This window comes from Ambystoma mexicanum, chromosome 6q (genome assembly GCF_040938575.1).
Source record: "Ambystoma mexicanum isolate Mex_15411 chromosome 6q, UKY_AmexF1_1, whole genome shotgun sequence".
NCBI lineage: Eukaryota > Metazoa > Chordata > Amphibia > Caudata > Ambystomatidae > Ambystoma > Ambystoma mexicanum.
In genome coordinates, this window is record NC_090937.1 from 81,171,036 (window position 1) to 81,195,239 (window position 24,204).

Genomic DNA, 24,204 nt, shown 5'->3' on the forward strand with positions numbered 1-24,204 from the left:
ACTTACGCTCATGAATTCATTCACCGTTCTCGGTGATTTTTCAGTCGGTTTCAAGTTTTTTTTCGTCGCCGCAATTTTATGAGATGGAGTTTCAGGGCTTTGGGTTAAGTTGATTATTTCATCTTCCTTTTCGGATTCGGATGACGCTATTTTTATTTTGTTTGATTGACCTGTGATAGTTTCACTTGCCAAACACAGAGCAACTTTTTTCTTTTGATTTGTCATTGCTGGTACTATTTTTGCGGCCCCAATCATATTCTGAGTTTGTAGTTCTGACAGATCATTCGCGTTTTTTGATTTTTGCTTATTGAAGATTGATTCCATTTCTTTCTTATCCCACTTAGCCGTTGTTTGACAGGCTCGGTCCGTTTTTGATTTTTGCTTATTGAAGATTGGTTCCATTTCTTTCTTGTACCACTTCGCCGTTGTTTGACAGGCTCTGTCCATACATTTTTTTACAATTTTTTTTGTAGCTAGTGCTTCTTTTCTTTCCATCTCTAGATTGGCCAATTTCTCCTCCCAAATTGACTGCTGCTTGCTGTTTTTGATCTCTGCGGCTGTAATATAACCCTCCAGAAACTCTAGCTTAGATTGCATCTTGCACAATAGTGTAGTGTTGTCTTTTGCCGTATCACTGATTGTTTCATATAATTTGCAGAATGGTGCAAGTGCAATCGTAAGCGCCGCCATAATTGTGGTCATATCGGGTTTTTTGTTTTGGGATAGTTTTTGGGAATTGATCATAATTTCACTGTGTCTTCTGTGTTTGGCAGGCGTGTTCAAACTTTCCCTGCCCTGGCCAGTTTTGGTTTGGGTAGTTGAAATATCCCATATCGAGGTCCCAGCTGTCGCGATAGATACTTCAGAGCAGTCTGATAGTGTTTTAGAGGCAATTGGATCTATTGTTCCTCCTTCTTTGACTTGCCTGGTTAATTTTGCTCCTCTTTCTGTATGCTGGTGGTGGATTTTTGTCCAGGATTGATCGCTCATTTGAGGTCTTGGGCATAGAGCGCCTTCTTGATATCTCCCAGTCTCATTATTTATTTTCTTTCTGGCCTGTATTTCGGGTCTCAAGTTTCTTTTTGGACTTTCAGGTGGTACTTGCAGGTCCCTCTGCTCTTTTCTTGGGATTTTGCCTGGTACTAAATCATGGGGGTTCCGGGTTTTTAGTAGGGCCCGCATCTCTTCCTGTTCAGTCCATTTTTGGGGCCCGCTTTGTAACGTTGTTTTCGACATTGGCGGTGTGTCTGCGCCATGGATCAGTGACTCAGTGGAGATTGATTTTCTCCTTAAATTAGTACTCGGCCCCGATTTGGTTGCTTCAGGCCCCAGCTGCGGGATAAGATGGCTCTCGCTAATTTCCGAGGGGGCTTTAGGAAGGTCAGCCACCTTCCTTAGAGTGTCTGATGCTGTATTTTCTTCCCTGACGGCTTTATTTGGGCTTGTCGATTCAGTCGGCAGGTCTTTTCCCACGGTCATCTCTTTGGTCTGCATCTCCTTATCTTTCGTGATAGGCTGATTTACCTGTTTTATTTCTTCTGTGTTTGTTTTCTTTTATTCGGTCTCATTTAGGCACATTTCTTTCCTTGGGCTAGGCTGAATTGCCTGGCTTGTTTCCTCTACGTTTGCTTCCTTTTGTTTCATTTTATTTGGGCTGACCCCTGGCTGATCCGCTACTCTTGATCTCCTTTCACCATCTCCGATTTTGCTCTCACTGTCAGTCATATCTGTATCCGTTTTCCTCTCTTTTGTCGAAGGGAGAGACCCCTCTATCACTTCTAGAATTTCCGCATCAGTGATTTCGTCCTCTGTTTCTAGTTTGCGTTTCTTCTGTTTGGTCTTGAAGAAGGATAACAGGGCATTTGGGATGCAAGGCTTTTGGTGCGCTCCCGGCCCTGCTGCTGGTTTTTCCACTGGCGTACGTTTAACTTTGTTTATCCCCGTAGTACCGAGGTTTTTCTGATGATGCGTGGATATTTTATTATCTTGGTGGTTTTGGTTTAAGGATGCGCTTGCGGCTGTTTTTTCCCCCTTTTGGCGCTTAATATAATAGCGCTTATTACCATTGAATTTATTGCACTTTTTTGGGTCCATCATATTCGTAAATCCTGGGGACCCAAGATCGACCCAGTCTCCTGCATCAGGATTCGATTCCTTGGTTATGCAGTCAATCGGTGCTACTCTAGTCTCCAAACTCACATTTCCCTCCTTTGTCCTTATTGGCTGGTTGTTTGAGTAGCTGATTACAGTGTGTGTGGTGCTAGGTGCACCGATGCTATCATTTAAATCTGTCGCCATCTGTACGTCTTTAGTACTGTGAATTAGGGGTCTAGTTACAATGACCGGTCTTTCACTCGGCAGTGTCTGTACTGCGTCCCTTACGTTCTTCTCTGGGGACTTATAGATGTTAGGTAGCTCAGTCCTCCCCCCTCGTGTGTTAGCGCACAGGGCCAGGGGAGGGTCCCAGTCTGACCACCCTCCGGGAGTCAGGACTGAAGAACCACCCGCCGAAGCAGTGCTCTGTTCCTGCGCTATTTTCGCCACCTTGCTGATGTCCATGGGGTTTTGCGGGGGGGCGGCAAATATCCGTGAGGGCGCTGTAGCAGTTTCAAGGGACTCTTTGTTGGTATTGATATTACAGGGTGTGTCCTCCCCCCTTCTGCCAACTCCTAAGGAGGACTGGAGTTGGGTGGCGGTGGGCGTCAACTCTTTAGGAGTTTTCAAGTCTGATGTGGGGTGCACGGGAATCTTACCTTTTTTCACCGGCGACCTCCGCTCTCCTTTGGAAAGAGTCTTGTTGTTACTCCGCAGGATTCGATGTGAGTCCGGCGGCTCCGCCAGTTCTACCGGAGCTCCCGCCACCTCTTGATGCTGCTTTTCGGCGTCCTCCAGCTGGTCGTAGCCCAGCGCTCCCGCCCCAGCTGACTGCATTGTTCTTTCGATCTGCAGGGGCTCTGTGGGGCTCCGGGGCTCCGGGCTGGTTCTTTGCGTCGCTGAGTTACTCTTTACTTCCACTTTACTTCCACTTTACTTCCACAGAGCGGGGCGCTCCCGGACCTCCCTGGACCCACCGGGAACACTGGAAACACTCTGTCCACTCCGCTCCGCTCCGCTTTTTTGAGCGAGGGGTTTTTGAGAACTGGCTCCTCCTTCACAATGGGAATGGCAAACAGACTGCCAAACACTGGAAACACTGTGTCCACTCCGCTCCGCTCCGCTTCGTTGAGCGAGGGGCTTTTGAGAACTGGCTCCTCCTTCACAATGGGAATGGCAAACAGACTGCCAAACACTGGAAACACTCTGTCCACTCCGCTCCGCTCCGCTTCGTTGAGCGAGGGGTTTTTGAGAACTGGCTCCTCCTTCACAATGGGAATGGCAAACAGACTCCCAAACACTGGAAACACCAGTGATTATATTTACCAGCTTAAACAATGAACCCAAAAATAGTTTGCAACACTTCACAATGTCTCCAGCAAAGCCTGAACAAATGCCTTACATTTTGTCCTACATGTTTATTGATTTTTTTAAATTTCTTTTTTATTTGTGTCAGTTGTACAAATTGTACATTTACACAATCTTTTACAACAATTCATAACAAAAAAATCAACTCTGCACTCATCAATAATAAATTTGAAGACGGCAAGACAAGTAAGAAGAAAAAAAAAGAAAGGAAGTAAGAGAAGCAAAGAAATATTGAATATGAGAACCAGAAGGAATTATTGATGCAGGTAGTCAGGACATCAATAACGCCCAGTTAGTGTTGTTAATAAGAAAAAGGTTAATGTGCTCATTCAAATGAGCCCTTAAATCTTCTGAAGCAGACTGCCTCTGGGACAGTGTTCACCTCCATGGTCCGCTCTGCTGGAATTTGATAATTTCCCGGTCAGAGTGGTAAAAAGACACTCACATTGGAGTGGTTTTTGTGTTAATCTGCCTTTCACATCCCCGGCTGTCATGGATCCGTTCTCCCTGCTGCATCGCTGGAACCTCCACTGTCGCCGCAGTACTGTTGTCTGTACCCTTTCCAAGATGGCGGCTCGCTACACCAATCCCAAGATGAGGGTTCACTGGTTTCCTGATGCCAATAAGGAAATCTTAACCTTACTTTTCTACTAACCGTTATTCCTCGGGAATGCGCTCGACCCTGATATATTCTCCCTGACTTCTTTTGTATTTGTGTGTTTTTGTCTTGTCTAGCGCTGCAGGCTCTACAAATAAAATAAATACAATCCCAAAATGACAGATGCACTTCCGGTTTCAAATATGGCGTCCTGCGTTTGGTGGCAGGTATTTCTTCATGCAGAGCCGGAGGGGCGATGCACCTTATTGCATAAGTGATTCTGTGTGCTCCCTTGGACTGCTCTAGCTCCTTTCTTCGTTCTGCCCCGTTCATTGCACCCATTTGGTTCCTGTGTTTTTCCCTGCCATCCCTTCCTTCTTTTGGCCAGCTTTTATACCTAAAAACTTTGCCTCCTTCTCTTTCATTAGTTATTGAAGTCTGGTTTCCCTTGGGCTTCTCAATTGCTTGCCTGTTCTTCTGGAAACCTTTTGGAGTGCCAAGTCTTCACAAGAATTCTTCCCTGCTGGGTTTTCCCCTGTCCTGGAGGAGATTTCCCCACTTCGTTGGCCCTTTCCTTTGAGGATAACAAGGGGGGTCCTGGGAGACTCTCTGCCAGACATGAGTCCTGGTTACAAGAGCCTTACCCAGAGTCTTTAGCTCACTATCTTTCACAGAGGAGAAATATCCTAAACATATCAGTCTTTGTCCTGCCCTGGGGCAGTCCAGCACCAAAATGCTAGGAAATTCTCCTCTGAACAAGAGTACCAACAGCAACCCAGACACGTGTTTTGGTCTGGTTGAACCTCAGCGGTAGGGTGTAGATGTGCCTCTCTAAGAATAGTGAGCAAGGGGTCCATGTCTGAATTCCCCTAGTAACTTAGGGTGAGACCCAAATTTACTTGAAATATGCAAATAACAAGGGGGGTCCTGGGAGACTCTCTGACAGACATGAGTCCTGGTTACAAGAGCCTTACCCAGAGTCTCCCAGGACCCTCCTTGTTATTTGCCTTTCCTTTTGGGTACACCACGTAGGTTGTTTCTGCAAAACCAACAGCGTGGCTTCCTCAGAAGGTAGGCCCTTTTCCGTAAAAAAGACACGCCGGAAGACCCTGTCAAAAACGGCTCTTGACACCGGCTGACAAATGAGCATGGTGACTGCCCTGTGCATGCACAGTGGCCTTCATCACAATTAATCCCAATAGATTCTGCATGATTGGCAAATGAGCAGTAATGGCAGCTACCATGTACACGCATGGTGGCCTTTATCACAATGAAAACCTATAGATTCTGCATTATTGGAAAATGAGCAGTAATAGTGGCTTCCATGTGCATGCTTGGTGGCCTTCATCACAATGAATCCCTATAGATTCTGCATGATTGGCAAATGAGCAGTAATAGCGGCTTCCATGTGCATGCATGGTGTCCTTCATCACAATGAATCCCAATAGATTCTGCATGATTGGCAAATGAGCAGTAATGGCAGCTACCATGTGCATGCATGGTATCCATCATCACAATGAATCCCTATAGATTCTGCATGATAGGGCAAATGAGCAGTAATAGCGGCTTCCATGTGCATGCATGGTGTCCATCATCACAATTAATCCCTATAGATTCTGCATGATTAGCAAATGAGCAGTAATAGCGCTTCCATATGCATGCATGATTTTCCAATCATGCAGAATCTATAGGTATGGTGTCCGCTCAAAGTTTCGACTCAAAAGGGTCGAATGACAAAAGGGTCGAGTCAATTCGAGCAGTAACAGTGGCTTCCATGTGCATGCATGGTGTCCATCATCACAATGAATCTCTATAGATTCGGCATGATTGGCAAATTAGCAGTAATAGCGCTTGCATGTGCATGCAATGTGTCCTTCATCACAATGAATCTCTATAGATTCTGCATGATTGGCAAATGAGCGGTAACAGCGGCTTCCATGTGCATGCATGGTGTCCTTCATCACAATGAATCCCTATAGATTCTGCATGATTAGCAAATGAGCAGCAACGGCGGCTACCATGTGCATGCATGGTGGCCTTCATCCCAATGAATACCTATAGATTCTGCATGATTGGCACATGAGCAGCAACAGCGGCTACCATGTGCATGCATGGTGGCCTCCATCACAATGAATCTCTATAGATTCTGCATGATTGGAAAATGAGCAGCAACAGCAGCTACCATGTGCATGCATGGTGGCCTTCATCCCAATGAATCCCTATAGATTCTGCACAATTCTTTATGTTGTAAAAAGCAGGTGGTAATCCAAAGGGAATGGTGCCCCTGCACCTGCAGCAACATTAGATATGGGGGGGGAGACACTGTCTGTTACACCACATGGAGCAGAGACATATTTCCTGCTCCGCCAGGGGAATCCTGATAAAAATGGCACTGATTGGAAAAGACACACACAGAGGTTGTGTCTGTGTGTCTTTTTTCCAATCCATACCACTATGTTCCCCATCAAAAAGAGGAAATAAGTCATTTCTTGATGTCTTTGAGTAATGGCAAAATAGTGACCATGTACAAGGTTAATAAACTCAAGCGGGCACTTACTGTTGGGGTCTGGTTTTGGATCCATTCCTTCTTGTTTTGCATAATAAGAAGAACCAAATATTTAAGCAATATTTAAGTATATCATAGTGATCACACTAACATGTGAAGGACAATGTGCAACAAGCCAACCGCTATTGCAAAATACCATAGCAAACATGAACAAGGGCTTTGGTGCAGCTTGCTGGAACCCTACCTGGAAGGCTCCCGGTGGTGGCTTGAACGGTGGTTCGGGGCGTCGTGCGGCTGGGAACTGAAAATGAAGTGGAATCAAGATTTGAGAAAACAGATCTGCAACATATGAACATGGTATTCGTCCTTACTCCAAATGGTTGCCATCACTCGGTTTGTGGGTAGCAACAGGTGCTGTGAAGTTGAGAACACAATGAACGCTCTGAGTTACGAAGTCTCTTGTTACAGTGCAATTTGAATGGGATCTATGTGATTACTGTGACCCCCAGAAGTCCGACTGCCCAAAATGCAGACTTTTTTTCCAACCCCCATTACACCACATAGATATGCGGGAGGAGACCCCAGTGCCCCTCCATACTTGTATTATATCCCATACACCCCCCACACAGATATATTATATGTGGTGAAAAGGGGGTCCAAAAAGAAAGTGGGAATTTTCAGCAGTCGGAATTCCGGAGGCAACACATTGAAATATTTCCATTTGAACGTCATCAAAGCTTTGGTAGGCTTATTCACGGAGTACCAGCGTGGCTCCCTAAAGACAGCGTGCAAGGTACCCACATCAAAGCATATCCCTTACTACTATGGGCCAGACTGACCGTAAACAGCAACACGTGATGGGCGAAAAACATTAGTTAACGATAACCACCAACAGGTATTCTGGCCAGCTTTAATTCCACTGTTGTGCAACTCATCTGCAACATTACCGAAGGGGACCAACCAGAAGCAAATCAGTCTGGTAGTGCAACTGATCCCTTCTACGCGGCAACACAAGCAACCCCGGAAAAGCTGCACCAAAAGCCGAAACATGTCTGCGTCGTGCTCCCGTGCAGAATGTAAGTGGCCTGGCAATTCAGGCTGAACTGCCCCTATTGGTGGCAGGAAGGAACAGGGCAGACGTCCTCTATAACGAGGCAGAGGGAATGGAAGGCTAGTTCTGGGGCGCACCACAGCAATTGTCATTTACCGCTCAGCAACAGGATTACGAACGGAGAACATGGCACCCACTATCGTCTTTAGGATAGCCTTTGTAGCCTTTTAGTCTTGATCCCAAAACTCCTGGGAACCTGTGATATCATAGAAAAGATGCCAGAGATAGTGTTGTGCTTCAGTATCACCTCTTGTCTGGCCCCGTTTTTGACATGATATTGCATCAATTCCAGGTGGCTTATTCGTTGAGAAAGGTGAAAGTGTTGTATGGCTCACTAAAGCTATATTGTCATTTTGCACAATTACATATAACCTGAAAGCTATTGATCGGGCAAGCTCCACTATGGTTTCTATTTTATGTCCAGGGGCCTCATTATGACCCAGGCGTTAAGGAGTTAATGCCGCCGTAAAAGGTTGCGGCACCGCTAACCCCTTAACGCCTTACTACGAGGTCCCTTTGCTGGTCCCGACTTTAACGGCTGGTCTGTACCAGCCGTTAAGGTAGGGACCCGCAAAGGGACCTTGAAGGTAACAACGGTACCGCAATTTACGGTACCATAATTGCTGCCTTCCCCATTCCCATTGAGCCCTACGGGGCAAAAATGGGAATGGGGAAGGATCAATGGTAAATGGGGAATTATCGCCCCGCCAACCTTGGAATGGGGCGGTAATTCCCCATTTACCATTGGTGGAATCTGTAAAATACCGGCGGCAACCATGGCCCAACTAGCGCCATGGTTACCGCCTGGGTCGTAATGACCCCCCAGGTGTCGATTTGGGCAAAACCCAATATGGCCCACAAAATGTGCTCTGGTACTCACATCCCCCCACACCACCTGATGATGAAGAACATCCGTATTAAACGCTGCTGCTCCATTGGGAGGATAGCTCAGGGGCAACACGCTCGCCTTGGAAGCAAGACGATCAACCCAGGTTCGATCCCCGGGGTCTGCGCTTAGAAACCTTTGGGAATTAAGCGTGTTATAAACAACAAATAGCTGAAAATGCCTTCTTACATTTAAAAAAAAAAATTGGGTTTTGTAATAAAATGTATCTGGCCGTTGGCAGTGGCAGGCGTCTAAGGGACCCATGAGGTTACGTATACAAGTAGCCCAGGACTACTTAAACAAGCAATGGAAATGCCAACAGTTTGGGCTTTTGTGGAGGCATCGGAAAGGCACTTGCCAGCCACTACCATAGTGGCGTTAACTGGCTATTGATGGGAGCAGGTGCTAAATGGTGCGAGTACCTTGGCTCTAATAGCAGTGCTGGGAAAATGCCTAATACCTATACACAACTCAAAACTGTTGGCTCTGCCACTTTCTGTTTTTAACAGGACCTCAGTGAAGGGCATACATGCTGCCTATAAATCGAGTGGCTGGAGGCAGGCCTGGTTAAGATATTTTTATTACACCATTTACTGCTTCAATTAAGTCATTAACTCTGAGAAGACTGTTTTGAAAAAAAACACTGGCTGGGAATTTGAGTGCAAAGTTTGATAGGAAGGCTTGAATAAATTCTCATGAGGAGGTGTCTTGGGCGGGGAGGGGCAGGAACTGTGTGGGAATAGTCATTAGGATTAGCATGGCCATGGGCATCAATGCATGGGCAAATAACCAACAACGGATTCAAGCTTTCTGTCCCTCCTCGTATGCCATCTCTCCCTATCTGTACTCTAATGCAATTGTGTTGGCTTATAGGTGGCACTGCCACCTAATAGCCTAAACTAAACAAGCATTGGCAATGCCAACAGCTTGGGCTTTTGCGGGCATCTAATAGCAGTGCCTATGAAACGCCCAATACTTTATACACATGGTCAATCAATGGGAGGGCAAATAATCAAACAACTACTAGCTTTGTGTCGTCTCTAACACACAGTACTCACACAATCGGAAAAGATGCAACAGAATGGACCAAAACAGAAGCACCCCGCAACTTCAAATAATCAGTTCTGGGCTCTGCTTGGCTGCAAGATAAGCTAGCAACCAAAAGAGCATTCGCCGCTGCACCAGCAAGAAAAACATAGGTTTCAGCTCTGCGCTACTAAGAAGAAAAGAAATATCCCAAAACGTGATTATCCTAATTCTGGTCAATCACTGATGGATGAAATCCTGATTCCGCCTCATTGGGATTCAAACATTTGATCTATAGATTGCATTCTGTGCTCAGTCTGCAGCATTAGCTCAACCCAGCCATCTATCCCAGCTAGCAAAGTGAAAGGAAGCGCCCCCGATTTCAGCACGATCCTCCCCTCAATGAGAGACAATAAGGGACTCTCCCGTAGTGGGAATAAGACCAAGACAGAGTGCGGGTGAGCGTAAGTGGGAGTTTATCCAAAGAATAGGGCATGCAAAGAACTCTGCAACCTCCGAGAGCGCTCTGTCTGACAATAGCAAAGACAGGCGTATTTCTAATACAAAAAACGTCATCAGAACCTACACACTATAGGGGGCACAAGTTAATTGGGATTGGGTGGCGTCGACTAACTATAGGTGTTGCTGCAGCGTGGTTGGTCTTGGCGTGAGGACGTCACTGGTCAGCCTCGTGGGTTGGGTTGGGCCTGGCAGGCCAGCTTGAGGTCATCCGAGCGGTGTTGGTATGCTGGGGCAGCCTGTGACAAAGATGAATACTTTTCCTGACTCGTTTGCCCTAGGCCATGCACACTGCAGTTATTCAAGAAACGACATCTAAGTTCATCAATAAATCGCTCGGCAGTTTGTCTTATACAATAAACGCAACGCATGAGGAATGCACCTCTTGAGAGGTCCGGTGATTGTCGGTTAGGGTGAGATTTACCTGTGTCCTATTGACCGGTATTTTAGGTCGAGGGGCTGAGTTCTGGGGCCTGAGCCGACTGGTACATGCCTGTCTGCCGCGTTAGAAGTTATTATATAAATGGGTCTCTGTGTCTTGTCCCAGTGATGGGGGTCGTTCTTGGGGTGGTCTAGGGGGAGGGTTGTGGACTTTACGAGAGGGTGCTGGTAGATTCAAAACGTGGGTTTATTACCGTGCTGTAAATAACACAGGTGGTGGGCTGTGGCCTTGGGTGCGGTACCGGGGCCTCTGACTCTCTGAAGCGGCTCCAGCTTGGTTGGGGGAGGTGAGGGAGCGCGGCACAGGCCTTAGCTTCCTTATCTGGCGGGCTTGGCAGGGTGGGAGGGAGAATGGCCTTGCATATACTCACAAAGGTTTTTTCCTCGTGCGTTGCTAACTTTTAAATGCAGAACTTTTATAACGTTCCGCCTTATTTTGATGTTATTTAAACACACATATATATTTCCATTTCGTTACACATTTCTTTAATACAGTCGGTCCGAGTACCTTTTCGTTACCTAACATTATATTTACTACATGATGTGATTATTTTATGTACATTAACCGTTACACGAGGTCGTTCTAGGTTATGGCCTACAGAAATTGATGCTCGCTGCTTTAGGTGATTAAGAAAACATATATGAGTAAATAAAGGCTATACATTTGGTCGACATCTTTCTCTGTGGTTGTAGCAGCACTAGTCCAGACCTGGGGTGGTATCATGTAACGTTACATCTTTATGGTTTATTCACAGTTTACAGGATCTGTTTAAACCGAGGTAGTTCGATAATACCAATACTTGAATTATTTTCTACTTTCTTCAGATAGTGATGCTTCAGCTTTTTTCCCCGTCACCCCGGCCTCGCGGACCAGGTCATGCAGGGTGCAATATTACATTGTGGACGAGAATAATGTTACAGTGTTAGCATCTCGGGTTAGCTCATATCCGACTTTCTCATGGGAACGCGCTCGCAGCGGATCTACCAGGGCTACTGCGGCGGCAGAGATGCATGAAAGGTCCTCCAAAGGTGGGGGCCTCGTTACAGTGTGCTGAACTCACGCCATGTTTGCTAAACAAGATGGCTTCTAGGCCTAACTGAATTTAGGTATATGCAGGGAACGGATATGTGTGGGCAATGTCGTCGGCGGGTGACCCCTCCTCCACCTGGGCCCGGGTGGCATGAGGGGACGGCCACCGAGTCATGGTCCTCACCTGGGGAGAAGGCTGCAGTTGAGGAGGGCCTCGCGGCCAGTCCTCCCCTACATTTCCCCCCTTTCGTTACTAAAGTAACGAATTCTTTAGCTCTTCTAATCTTCTACATTCTTGCTCCTCTATCACTGCGTCATCCCATGCAGGTGTTCCTTTTCTAGGCATCCAGGCTCTGCATACCCCCCTCAAGTTCTCACCTCTTCTAGCATACTCATCTGGGGTACATGTTAAATATATACAGTCACCCGTCCCTTCCAAGTCTACCCAGACCTCCTCATACCATTCCAGTTCCACATCTCGGGGTTCCTTGATAGTGGTGTGCCATAGTTTATCTACTATGTACTTATCACGGCACATAGGCACTAACTGGTATCTGGGAGTGTTATCTGGTCCTGTCTGTACATGTACTTCTTGTGTCGCCTTAATTGTACCACCAGAGCTGCCCATTGTCACCATCATCATCGCACCGTTAGGGACTGCGTTAGCACAACATCGAAGGCCCACCTGGCACAGGCAGAACACCACAAGGAGGACCACCGCAACTGGTATCAATAATTTCATCGTCATTCCAAGCCAGGAGGGAACCCAGGAGAAGATATTGTCGAACCATGAGCTGTCTTGAGCCCCACCTTCCAGCTTCATTTTCTCTCCCAGGTTATGGACTGCTTCAATGACGTGGGACAGGGACCCATTTTCTGCGTCTTCAGAAGGTACGAACGTGCAGCACGCACTTCCTATTTTTCGGCAAACACCTCCATCGATTGCTGTTAGCAGGTCCAGAACATACCTGTTCTGCATGGTCATTAGTCGCAGAGCTCGTAGTTCCACCTTTATTATGTTGAACCCTTCTTCAGTGTCATTGGCCAGCTGAATCAGTTCCCACCGTGTGATCTGAAGCCATTTTGCATTTGCTCTTGCTTGTACACTTGAAACCAGTGAGGCAAAAAATGTTTCCACGGAGCTGAACAGGCGATACTTGTCTGGGATCTGTGCCAATAAATCGGATGACGCTTGTGATATGTAGTTTGATGCTCGCTTGTTCCGTGATAGCTCCTCTTCTTTCCCTCCGGAGGACAGGACATAGAGGTGTGCTTCTGCAGTGGGAGACTTCTCGTCCTTGTTCATGTTTCCTTGCGTCCTTTTATTATCGTCGACGTGGCTTTCTGGAATCACCATTAGGGCCGAATGCAAAGTGGCCATTGAGCAGCTGCCACTCCATGCCTGGGGAAGGTGCAAGTAGGCCTTATTCCCGCATACCCAGTATGTGTCCATTAGTGCTGCTGTTCCTTTTTTCATGTCTGGGATGGTGAGAGTTTTGTTACAGTTTTTGTTCGTTCCCATTGCCACTTTTCCTTCTCCCTTGAAACATAGTTCGTTTTGTATTTCACTTTGTAGCTTGAAGGGTTTCTCCATCGCTGTTACCCATGTTAGTTTAGAGATGTGTTCTTTCCATATTGGTAAGCACGTTTTTTCCATCCATCGCAGCTTGTCTGGTTGGACACCTCTCAGTGCTTCCGCTTTGCACAGTACTTCTTCATCTCTCCATTTGTTTTCTGAAAACAGCGTCCCTTGTATTGCAAAGAAAGGTTCTTTAGGACAGACCACTCCAGACGCTTTTGAATAGCACGTTTTGTTGTCCTGTATTATTTTGAAAGAGACATCGTGTGCTTGAAAGGTGTTCTTTATTCTACACAGTGTGAGATGAAGGAGACATTGGGCATCCACAATGGGCAATTCTCTTGGCAACAACACTTTGGGTGTACCTGATGCATGGGGGATGAGCGAACAGACATAGCAGCTTTCATTAGTTGTCTGTTTAGCTGTTGTACTCATATCTGCATACCATTTATTTGCTTGGTGGGGGTGTCGTGGGTCTTCCATCTTGTCTAATCCTAACCCATAATACTCATCATACCCCCTCCTGCTTGTCTCTCTTCTTCGCCTACTTCGGGAAGGGTAGTGGGGCTGTTATATATTTCAGGTAGGGGCATTGTGTCATTCTCCATATCTTTATCTTTTGATCGTGACAGGGCAGCAGTGGGTGGTGCAGTGTAGTAGCCCCATACAAGGCGGGATCCATCCCAGATCAAAAAATCACCTTCTTTAATATTCATATTTGTAATTGAATTCGTGCCAGGGGCAAGGGTGGTGTTACTCCCCCCTCCCCCCTCGTTCATCTCAGTAGAGATGAACGCTATGACCCAATGTGTCATTAGGCAAAATATTGAGATGAAGAACACAATAACACACATTGATAACCCGCATTCATATGAATATGTCAATCTATCTACTAACATTTCTCTAAATCTAACAAATCTATTAGTTGCAGGCTGCCCATTCGATGCCATAGTAAATCCTGTTTGAGACATAAAAGTGCATTAAGTACAAGCATGTAAACATTTAGAACGTTGTGAAATTTTTTCGGCAAAGTATGGGAGTGGGTGAGGGAGGGGGTATGTCCACAGACAAGGTAACTTTACAAATATTACTATCAGTACATTATTTCATACATAAAGAGATAAGTCGAGAGAGAGAGAGAAAAAAAAGAAAACTTCTCCAAAACCCAAAAAGGACCATAAAAACCTTTAAAAGTTGTAAAAAATTATATATATATATGTATATACACAGGTTTATTTCAGTACACATGTCGTGCGCCATTCGCGTTCAGTGTTCATCACTTAATGCACACAAAAATTCCCATCATCCATTCTGCACGACTTCATTGTCCGCAGTTGTCTGTGCCTCGTCCTGTACCTCTCCTTCCACGGCGCTATAAGCTCTGCGTACGTCTGTCAAATGCACCCAGTATCGTAGGCCCTTTACCTTTACTGCTGTAGGTGTGCAAAACACTACCTCATAAGGGCCATGGAAACGTGGTGCATTCCACCTTCGCACAAAACTTCGGACATATATAAGGTCACCAGGCATTAGTTGTAATGGTTTTTCAGGCATTGTCTCTGTTTCTGTTGTGTTCCCCTCTTCCTTGTAGAGGGGGGGGCTAGTTGCTTTGCAATTACGCGCGCTGCCCGTGTCAGTTTTCTCAAGTACTCTGTGAACTCCTCTCCTAATATCGCTGCACTTCTGTGTGCATCAGAACGTTCACGGAGAGGTGAATGCGCTGTGTGCATTCTCCTTCCCGTGACGATCTCATGCGGGGACAAGTGGTGGTCTTTACTTGGCTGATTTCGTAACTCGAACAAGGCCAAAGGCAGGCAGTACATCCAGGTCTTTTTAAGGGAAAAACACAGTTTTGACAATCTACTTTTTAACAGACCGTTCATCTTTTCCACTACGCCATTACTTTGAGGATGATAAATCGAACATAATTTGTGCTTTATTCCCAATAGGGTAGTCACTTCCTTGAATAGTTCATTAACAAAATGCGTGCCGTTATCTGAGCGAATAACTTCGCAAATCCCCCAGCGCGGGAACACTTCCCGCACTAGGAACTTCGCGGCGCCCTTCGCATCAGGGCGCGCACAGGGGCCTGCCTCCACCCATCTCGAAAATGGACATACAACCACAATCATGTAGCGAGCCCCGTTACATCTTTCTCCCATGTCTACATAATCAATGTGGAGCTCTCTGAATGGGCCATTTGGTTTGGGTATCGTTCCTCTCAGTGTGCGCAATGTCATACCTGAGTTGTAAATCTGACATGTCGTGCATTCTAAAGCCAGTCTTGTGACGTGTTCATGGAGGCAAGGTGCAAACCAATCTTCTTGTATCTCTGCCATTATGTGTTGCTTTGCGTTATGTGCGGGAAAGTGTAGTTGTTGAAATGCTATTTCTAACAATGTGACTGGCATTACCGCTTTTCCTGAACTTTTTTGTCGCCACAACAAATCAGTCGGCGATTTGCTGCATCCCCTTTTAGTCCACAGCAATTTTTCTTCTGCACTAGCTCCCTCTTGCAGCTCTATTATTTCTTGTGTGGGCATCATGTTGTATCCTGTGGGGACCTCTTGGCTTGCTGTGTGGTGCAACATGTACTCTCCTACTACACCTTTCTGTAAATACGAAGCTTCTTTGGCAGCGGCGTCTGCTGCCGCGTTCCCCAAAGATATAAAATCTGTATTTGTGGTGTGGGCTTGGCATTTTACAATGGCCACTGCCGTGGGGTCTTGCAGAGCCTCAATCAGTTCTTTCAATAGTTCTGCATGCTGAACTGGTGTTCCATCTGCTCGTCGGAACCCTCTCCGCCCCCACCGTGCCAACCCGCCGTGTACTGTCGTTGTCATATATGCTGAGTCGGTATATATTGTCACTGCGCACCCCTTGGCGGCATGCAATGCTTCTATTAGCGCAATTAGCTCTGCTGCTTGGGCTGAATAGTGGGATGGGAGGCGGTGTTGCACTAGTGTCTCGTATTCATCTTCCTCTAATCGTACAACTGCCATACCCACGTGTTTCTCTCCTGTCTCCATATCTATTGATGCTGACCCGTCCACGAAATACACCTCTCCCTCGTTCAGGGCATTCTCAAAAATCACTTGATCCTGACCTTCGTCACCTGTGAACGTAGCGCAGTTGTGGTTTTGCATGTCCTCTACGGTGCACGCCTCTGTGATGAATGTGGCTGGGTTCACTGTTTTACATCTTACTATGTGGATGTTTGCGCTGGACAGTATTATTTCATATGCTGTGGCGCGTTGTGTTGTCAATGTGCTCTTTGATCGCTCTAATATTGCAAAGAGTGAGTGTTCCACAAACAGTGTCACAGAACAGCCCATCACTATCGTGGCACTTTTCTCAATCGCGAACGCGGCTGCAGCTAGAGATTGCTCGCACGCGAAATGACCTTGCATTACTGCGTCTAGGGTGCCACTATAGTAAGCCAGCGGTTTGTGCCCTAACGATGTCTTTTGTGTCAATACTGCTGTCATCAGTGTTCCTTTGCAGTGTGAAAATAAGAAGAATTCGCGCCCATAATCTGGATTTGCCAGTACTGGAGCGCTTGATATCAGCTCTTTTAGTGAGTCAAATGCTGTGTTCATCTCTTCTGTCCATTCTATGTGTTTGTTTTCCTGCTGTGCCTCTTTTAGTGCCTGTAACAAGGGCCTCGTGTATGCTGCATAATCCAATATCCATGCTCGGCAATAGTTGCACATACCCAGAAATTTCTGCATCTCTTTTACTGTTTTGGGCTCCCCAACTGCTCTAATCGCCTGTGCCCTGTCTGGTATGATCCGCTTGCCATCCTTTGATATCAGCTGTCCCAAGTATAGGACCTCTGTCAGACAGTATTGTAACTTCCCCTTGTCCACCTTGTACCCTTTATTGGCCAATAATGTCAGGAGTGTTACTGAGTCCTTTCTACACTCTTCCTCCGTTTGTGAACAGATCAATAAATCATCAACGTACTGAATCACTGTGCTTTCTACAGACAAATTCCCCAGATCTTCATGTAGTACCCTGTTGAATATGCTTGGGCTCTCGCAATATCCTTGTGGTAGTCTGCAGTGTTCGAACCTCCTCCCCCCTAGTGTAAACGCAGTTAAGTACCTGCTCTCCTCTGCTAAGGGAATCGAGAAAAATGCATTTTTTAAGTCAATAACTGTGAAGTGGGATGCCGTTTTCGGAATGTTGCACAGTATAGTTGATGGGTTCGGCACTAAAGGGAACTCCTTCTGAATCACATCATTGAGTGGGCGTAAATCCTGTATCATCCTCCATGAACCTCCCTTTGCCTTTTTAATCGGGTAAATGCATGTGTTGCATGGGGAGTTTGAGGGCACTATTATTCCTTGTGCTAGCAGTGCATCCAGTGTCTCTCTGATCCCTTCTTCTGCTTCGCGCGACAACGGATATTGTTTTACCCGGGGTATAATTGCTCCCGGTTTCAGTTTTATTACCACAGGCTGAACCCCATGTAATAACCCCACGTCATGGGGGCCATTTGTCCATATGTTAGTGGGTACTAACCTCATGTCGTCATCAAAAAATGCATGTGGTGCTCCTACTACTGCCATTAATTCAACTTGAGTTTTTCTGGCTGTAATTACAATGTCACACGGCATTGCTAGTTCCATCACTATTTCGCCATCTGTCTCAGTGTCTAAAAATAGCTCCTCGTCCGAGAGCTCCCTCAGTGGGATATTTGCATTTGTACACAGTACTGTCCGCCACTCACATCCTTCCATGTCAACGCCAATCACACATATTCTGTTTGCTGACACGTGTACTGCGTGTAAATCCAACGATATCACTGACCCGAGAGCAGTGTCGGGGCTTGCTATGGGGCGGAAGAGGAATTCGGCTGGAATCCTCCAATCCATCCTTTTTAGTTCTGGTACTATGAGAGCCAATGTTCTCATGCCCTCAACAAACATCTCCTCGTTTCTTGGTAACCCTCTGATCTCTTGCATGATTGTGTGGCCGTGTATTACTGCTAATATGCGGAGGGGGCATATGCCTGGCGTCGAACATACGATACCGCTCCCTGTGAATGATATTGTCATATTTAGTTTGCTTAAGAGATCTCTCCCCAGCAAATTAATGGGAGAGTGTTCATAGTACAGTAAGGGTGCTTTCACTGTTTTACCCCCCACTGTCACATCCAATGCTTCTGTGTAAGGAACTTCAATTACAGCCCCAGAGAACCCCTGCGTCTCTAACGTTCTATTAGATAACGGGAATCGGCCCTCTCTAATGCATGATTTCTCCGCTCCCGAATCCACCATGAATATGAACTGCTTGTCTCCTATCTGCGCTCCTATCAATGGTTCCTCTGATGCATTGTGGGTCGTAGATAGTACTGGACACGCAAGTGCTCTCTGTGGGCTGTCCTATGCGGGGTGTCTCATTGCCCCCCCCTGATCAAAAATGTTCCCCGAAACTACTGACACCCCGCTGTAAGGTGCGGGAGCAGGTGCTCCGTTAGCTACTGTGGCGAAAGTGTTACCTGGCGTGTATTGCATATTGTCATTATTCTGTGGGTGGTTTTGTGTCCTGTACTGATGTCCGTGTAGTTGTGCGTTACTTCTTTGTCCTACATTTTCTGGTTGTTGGTATTGTCCCATGGGGAGGCCGTAGGGGCTTCCTGGGTGGGGGTGACCGTACTGTTCTGTCTCCTGGAACCCGTTGTTTTGTCTGCTCCTGCACTCTCTTGAGTAGTGCCCCCATCTCCCACAGTTCCAGCAGCTCCCCTGTGGACCTCTGGGACCCTGCCACCCATTACCTCCCATTCCTCCATACCCTTGTCCTCCTCTTCGGCCCCGGTACCCACCTCTTCCCCCTCTTGGGGCCCACTCTTGCCACGTTGGACCTCCGTTCTGCTCCTGCTCAGTCCACTGTCGTTGTCCTTGTCCTGCCCAATTTGCTGCTATTCTTCCTTGTATTGCTATTTGCCCCTCCTCTCCTTCGTCTCCCTCCCTCATCAGTGGGAGTCCTGCTACCGCTGCTGCAACCTTCACTAGTTTTGATTGTACCAACTTTGCCTCGTCTGCCAACCTTTTCTGTGCTACTTCCCTCTCTCTCTCTTTGATCCTTTTGCAATGGTGCACTATTATACTTTGGATCTCTGGCCACCCCTTCGCCTCAATGCCCGCTATCTTATCGAGTGCTTTCTGCACCTCTTTTGGGAGCCCTCTCTTAATGATAAAATAAAATAGAGATGTGGATTGGTGCCAGGGCGTGCCCGTTTCCGCTCTCCACATCTCCTGCACCCGGAGAATGTAATCCATAGCATCCTCCCCGTCATTCATTGTACATTGCATTACTGACTGTAAATCAGGGGTATCTGGGAATGTCTCCCGCAGCGCGTCCCACACCCTTGCTCGTACTGTATTAAAGGAAGCCCCATCATGACGATCACAATCTAACGTCACGGCCGGGAAACCAGCCTTAGCCCATACTCTGTCCGCTTGATCTCCTACTGCGGTTACTAGGAGGCTTTTCACATCGCCTACTGCCAACGGTATGCCGGCGGTATGCTTCTCAAATGCATATATCCACTTGCTCGCCCCTCCTGACAGCTGGGGCAATAATTTCATTAAATTAGCCTTATCCATCTGAGCCCATGGTATATAGTTTGGTCTCCCCCCACCTCTGTGTATTAATGGAAGTTGTAACTTCCCTTTTGCAGTTGCACCCTCCCTTTCCTTAGTCGCTGCTGACTCCAATGACGCCATCTTCCCCACCCTATTTCTTAGTCGTCCCATCCATTCGTCATCTATAGTCCCTAGTGAACATGCACCGTCCACTTCCTCGCTTTCCCCTCCCACTGCCATACTCAACCTATCGCTGTCATCCAACCCTCCTCTGACATCACATAACAAGTCCTCTCTGATCCCTCTCTCTCGTGATACATCACCAATGCTCCCTTCTACTGCTCCTACCTCTATTATTCGTGTCGGCTCTTCCTCAATCCTGAACAGTATTTCCCCCTTTTTCCATCCTTCCTCAATCTGTCTACCTTCGCTCGACGCTCTAGACGTGCGTCCTGATTGTGTGGGGGCACACGCTGTGCGCTCACATATGTCTTTTATTCTTGAGAGTTCATCCCTTGCCACAGTAAGCCTCGACTCTAAGTCACTCGTTAGCTTCTCTATATCCACCCTCTGTGTGCTTCCCTGGGCGCGCTCTCTGGTGCTTTCGTATGGCGGGGGGCTGTTGGTCTTTGTGGTGTACCAGTTGTGGGGGGAGGCACATACGTAGGGTCGCTGTATCCTGCTGCGGGGGCTGGTTTAGGTAATATCGGGTACAAACTAATCACCTCCGCAGGTTGTGCTGTACTTAGCTGTTCCTTTTCCTCTCTTGGAATCATCAATGGATTATCTGTGGTGGAAGGTAAATCAATATTTGGTGCCGGAGCTTTGGGTGGGGGTACCTCCTCAAACAATCTCCAGAGGTCTAATATCTCCTTCCTATTTTGCCATTGTTTCCCCTTATACTTGAGGCTAATGCATGTTCGTACCATATCAAGAACGCTTTTGTCAAAAGACCCTCCCTCGGGCCAAATCTGGGGCAGACCCTCCCCCTTCAATTCTGTTACCCATTGATTGTGATATTTATTTATTCGTTCAGCGTATCCCGGTAAGCTCTTACAAATATGTGACAAGGGAGTTTCGGCCCCCATCCTCTAAATCACTAACACAGCCGTGTCCACCTTCTTTACTTTTAGTTAGGTGTAGATATGTGTATGTATACCTTTATGGCACAGACAAGAGCGGACGTCTCAAATATTATCACCCAAGTTTATTCACTGCGCAAATCCTTTCGCACTCACCATAGCTCATTTCCTTCCCATTCCCATACACTCTCATGTGTCAGGCTTAAGTACTTCCTCCCCCTCCTCCTCACCTGGCTCCTCAGAGGTGTACTCTATTGGGATGGTCTCGGTCTTCTTTCCTTCCTTCCGTGACGTAAGGGTGTCCCTCTTGGGTGTCCTGCTCTTCTTTTCGTGCAAGTAGGGTCTGGCCCCTCCGGAGGCCACCTTGGCAGAGAAGAAACCCTAACCGCGGGGACCCCCAGGGGGCCAGCCCTAAACAGGGAAAAAGCACAAAGGCGGAAAAAACCCTGTAATTTCTGATGGGTTCAGTAGGCTGTGGTAACTTCCTTGACGACCTGAAGGCAGCCAGAGTTGGTAGAATTCAAGGGAAGGTTTGATGGTGGCAGAAGTTGGAAAAGGAGGGTTAACGAAAATGGAAAGGGGTAGAAGAAAAACCCGATAGAGACAGGGACCAGGGAATAGAGAGAAACAGTCAGAGCCAGTGAGTAAGTACCGAACAAGGAGCAGTAAGGTGCTTACGAAACGGGAACCGCTCAATAAACTAAATAGAGGTGCCGGGACCGGGCGTAACAAAAGTAGTCTAGCAAGGTACAAAACGGGAAGATAGAAAACCAGGTAGAGTGTGCAACACCTTAGAAAGGAACTAGAGAAAAACAGAAGGAAGTAAATATTTAGGACACAGGAAACCAAAATACTATACTGGAAAGACTGGAGGTGGCAAGAATTGCAATGGACAAGAGCAGGCAACGGGAGGATACGAAAGGTAGAAAGGAAGAAAAACGATCCGGCGAGACGGACCAGGAAGGCTGAAAAGGAAATGACGGGAAGAGGCAAAGAGAAATTCTCGGACAAAATTCCTCTCTAACCGTAGCGTTGGTAAAACAGATACAACGCATCGGTCGGTGGGAGGAGTCAGCATATAAGGACTCGTCCGCCATATTGGGTGAGGACTGAAACGCGTGTGCGACGATCAAAGCCTACAGCGTTTCCAGATCCTCTAACTCGTCCGCCATCTTGGGTGAGGACTGAAACGCGCGTGCGACAATCAAAGCCTCCAGCGTTTCCAGACCCTCCAATCCAAGTTCTTGACAGTATGCCCCCTTCTTCTCGGAGATCCCCCGGGTTTGCCCGGATGAAGTCGGTGGAATCGTCGTACCAATCTTGGTGCATGAACATGGCTCACTGGTTCCCAAGTCCGCTCTTCCACTGGATAACCCTTCCAGTGGACCAGATAGTACAGTCGTCCTTTAAGGTATCTGGAATCCACTAAATGGGATACTTCATACTCGTCGGGGGCAGGAGACACTTGAGTACGCCCTCTGAACACGGGCCTCTCGAAAGGGTCCTCCTTATGTTCTTTCAAAAGGGAAACGTGGAAGACTGGGTGCACCCTCTTGAGATATTCCGGAAGCTTGAGCTTAAATGCCACAGGGTTTATTTGTTGTAAAATAGGAAATGGTCCAAGGAAGCGCGAGGAAAATTTGCCTTTATGAACCCATCTCGGCAGGAATCTGGTGGATAACCAGACCAACTGCCCTATCTTCCATGCAGGATTGCCACTCCTTCCCTTGTCTGCCCATTTCTTTTGTGACCGTTGACTTGCTTGATGTGCTTCTTTGGCTAATCTGTGCACATTTAGTAAGTCCTGTAGAACTCCCTCAAGAGCTGGGATCTTGGTAGAAGGAGGAGTAAGCCAAGGTAAGTGTTGGGGATGGTACCCATATGTACAATAGAAGGGACTCATCTGGATCGAGGTATGTAAGGCGTTATTGTAGGCGAATTCTGCTTGGGGGAGGAAACGGTACCATTCTTCTTGTTGGGGACTGCAGAAGCATCGGAGGTATTGTTCAAGGCTGGCGTTTAACCTTTCTGTTTGTCCATTGCTTTGCGGGTGATACCCTGAAGAGAGAGCCTTGTGAATACCCAGGATCTGGCAGAGAGAGGTCCAAAATCTGGATGTGAATTGGGGGCCTCTGTCCGACACGATGGTTCTGGGTAAACCATGTAGACGGACTATGTCCTGGAGAAAGGTAGCTGCCATCTCGGAGGCAGATGGTATCTGTTTGAAAGCAGAAAAATGGGCCAATTTGCTGAATGAGTCAATGGTCACCATGATGACTGTCATGCCATAGGATGAAGGGAGGTCTACTATAAAATCAGTTGATATGTGCTCCCAAGGACGGTTTGGTAAGGAATGTTGCTGCAACAAACCTAGGGGTTTTCCAGTTTGGTATTTGTTCGAGGCACAGACTGAGCAAGTAGTAACATACTGAATTACATCCCTTCTTAATGTTGGCCACCAAAAACCTCTCCGTAGGAGGTCATAGGTCTTCCTTATGCCTGAGTGACCTGTTAAAGGCGTATCATGACACCATGACAATATCTGTGCCTGTAGTTTCTTGGTCGGAATATAGAGTGCACTTTCATGGTAATACATTCCGTCCTTGTCTCGGCTCACTTTAGATGGAAACTCCGTGCACATCTGATATTGTGGTACCAGATCTTGTAGAAAGGAAACCGTAGATGCCAACACAGTAAGTTTTGGAAAAATAAGCTCCTGTCCCTTATAGGAACCAGATTCTTCTCCCAGGCTTCTTGACAAGGCGTCAGCCTTCTTATTCTCTGTTCCTGGTATGAAGGTAATAACGAAATCATACTGTAAAAAGAAATAAGCCCATCTGGCATGTCTGGCGTTGGAACATTCCATCTGCTGTAAAACCCGAAGGTTGCGATGATCAGTTCGAATGGTAAATTGATGGTTAGCTCCCTGTAGTAGATGTCTCCACTCTTGACAAGCCAATTTTATCGCCAAAAGCTCCTTCTCGATGACAGAATAATTGCGTTCGCTACAGGTAAGTGTCTTAGAATAGTATGCTACAGGGTGTTCGTATCCATCTTCCCGCTCTTGAAGTAGGACTGCCCCTACAGCTCCTGAAGAGGCGTCCGTCTCCAGAATGTACGGACTGGTCGGATCAGGTTGGACCAAGATGGGTGCTGTGGAAAAGCATTTCTTTAGAAATTGGAGCGCCCTTTGGGGTTCGTCGCCAAAAATGAACTTAACACCCTTCTTCAATAAAGAGGTCAGAGGTAACACCTTGTTGGAGAAGTTGGGGATGAACCTCCGATAAAAATTGGCCAATCCTAAGAAGCTCTGTAGCTCCTTGATGTTACCTGGATTCTTCCACTCTGTAATGGCCCTTACCTTGTTGGCA

General features: G+C 46.9%; 1 protein-coding gene across 3 annotated transcripts in view; it reads right to left on the minus strand.

Moving 5' to 3' along the window:
- Positions 1–24,204, minus strand: part of LOC138515785 (transmembrane protease serine 11D-like) — a 739,714-nt gene that overhangs the window by 183,007 nt on the left and 532,503 nt on the right. For all 3 annotated transcript variants that reach the window (XM_069630499.1, XM_069630501.1, XM_069630500.1), the window contains exon 8: positions 6,811–6,867. In XM_069630499.1, the coding sequence (XP_069486600.1) occupies positions 6,811–6,867 (57 nt within the window). The remainder of the gene's footprint in view (positions 1–6,810; positions 6,868–24,204) is intronic.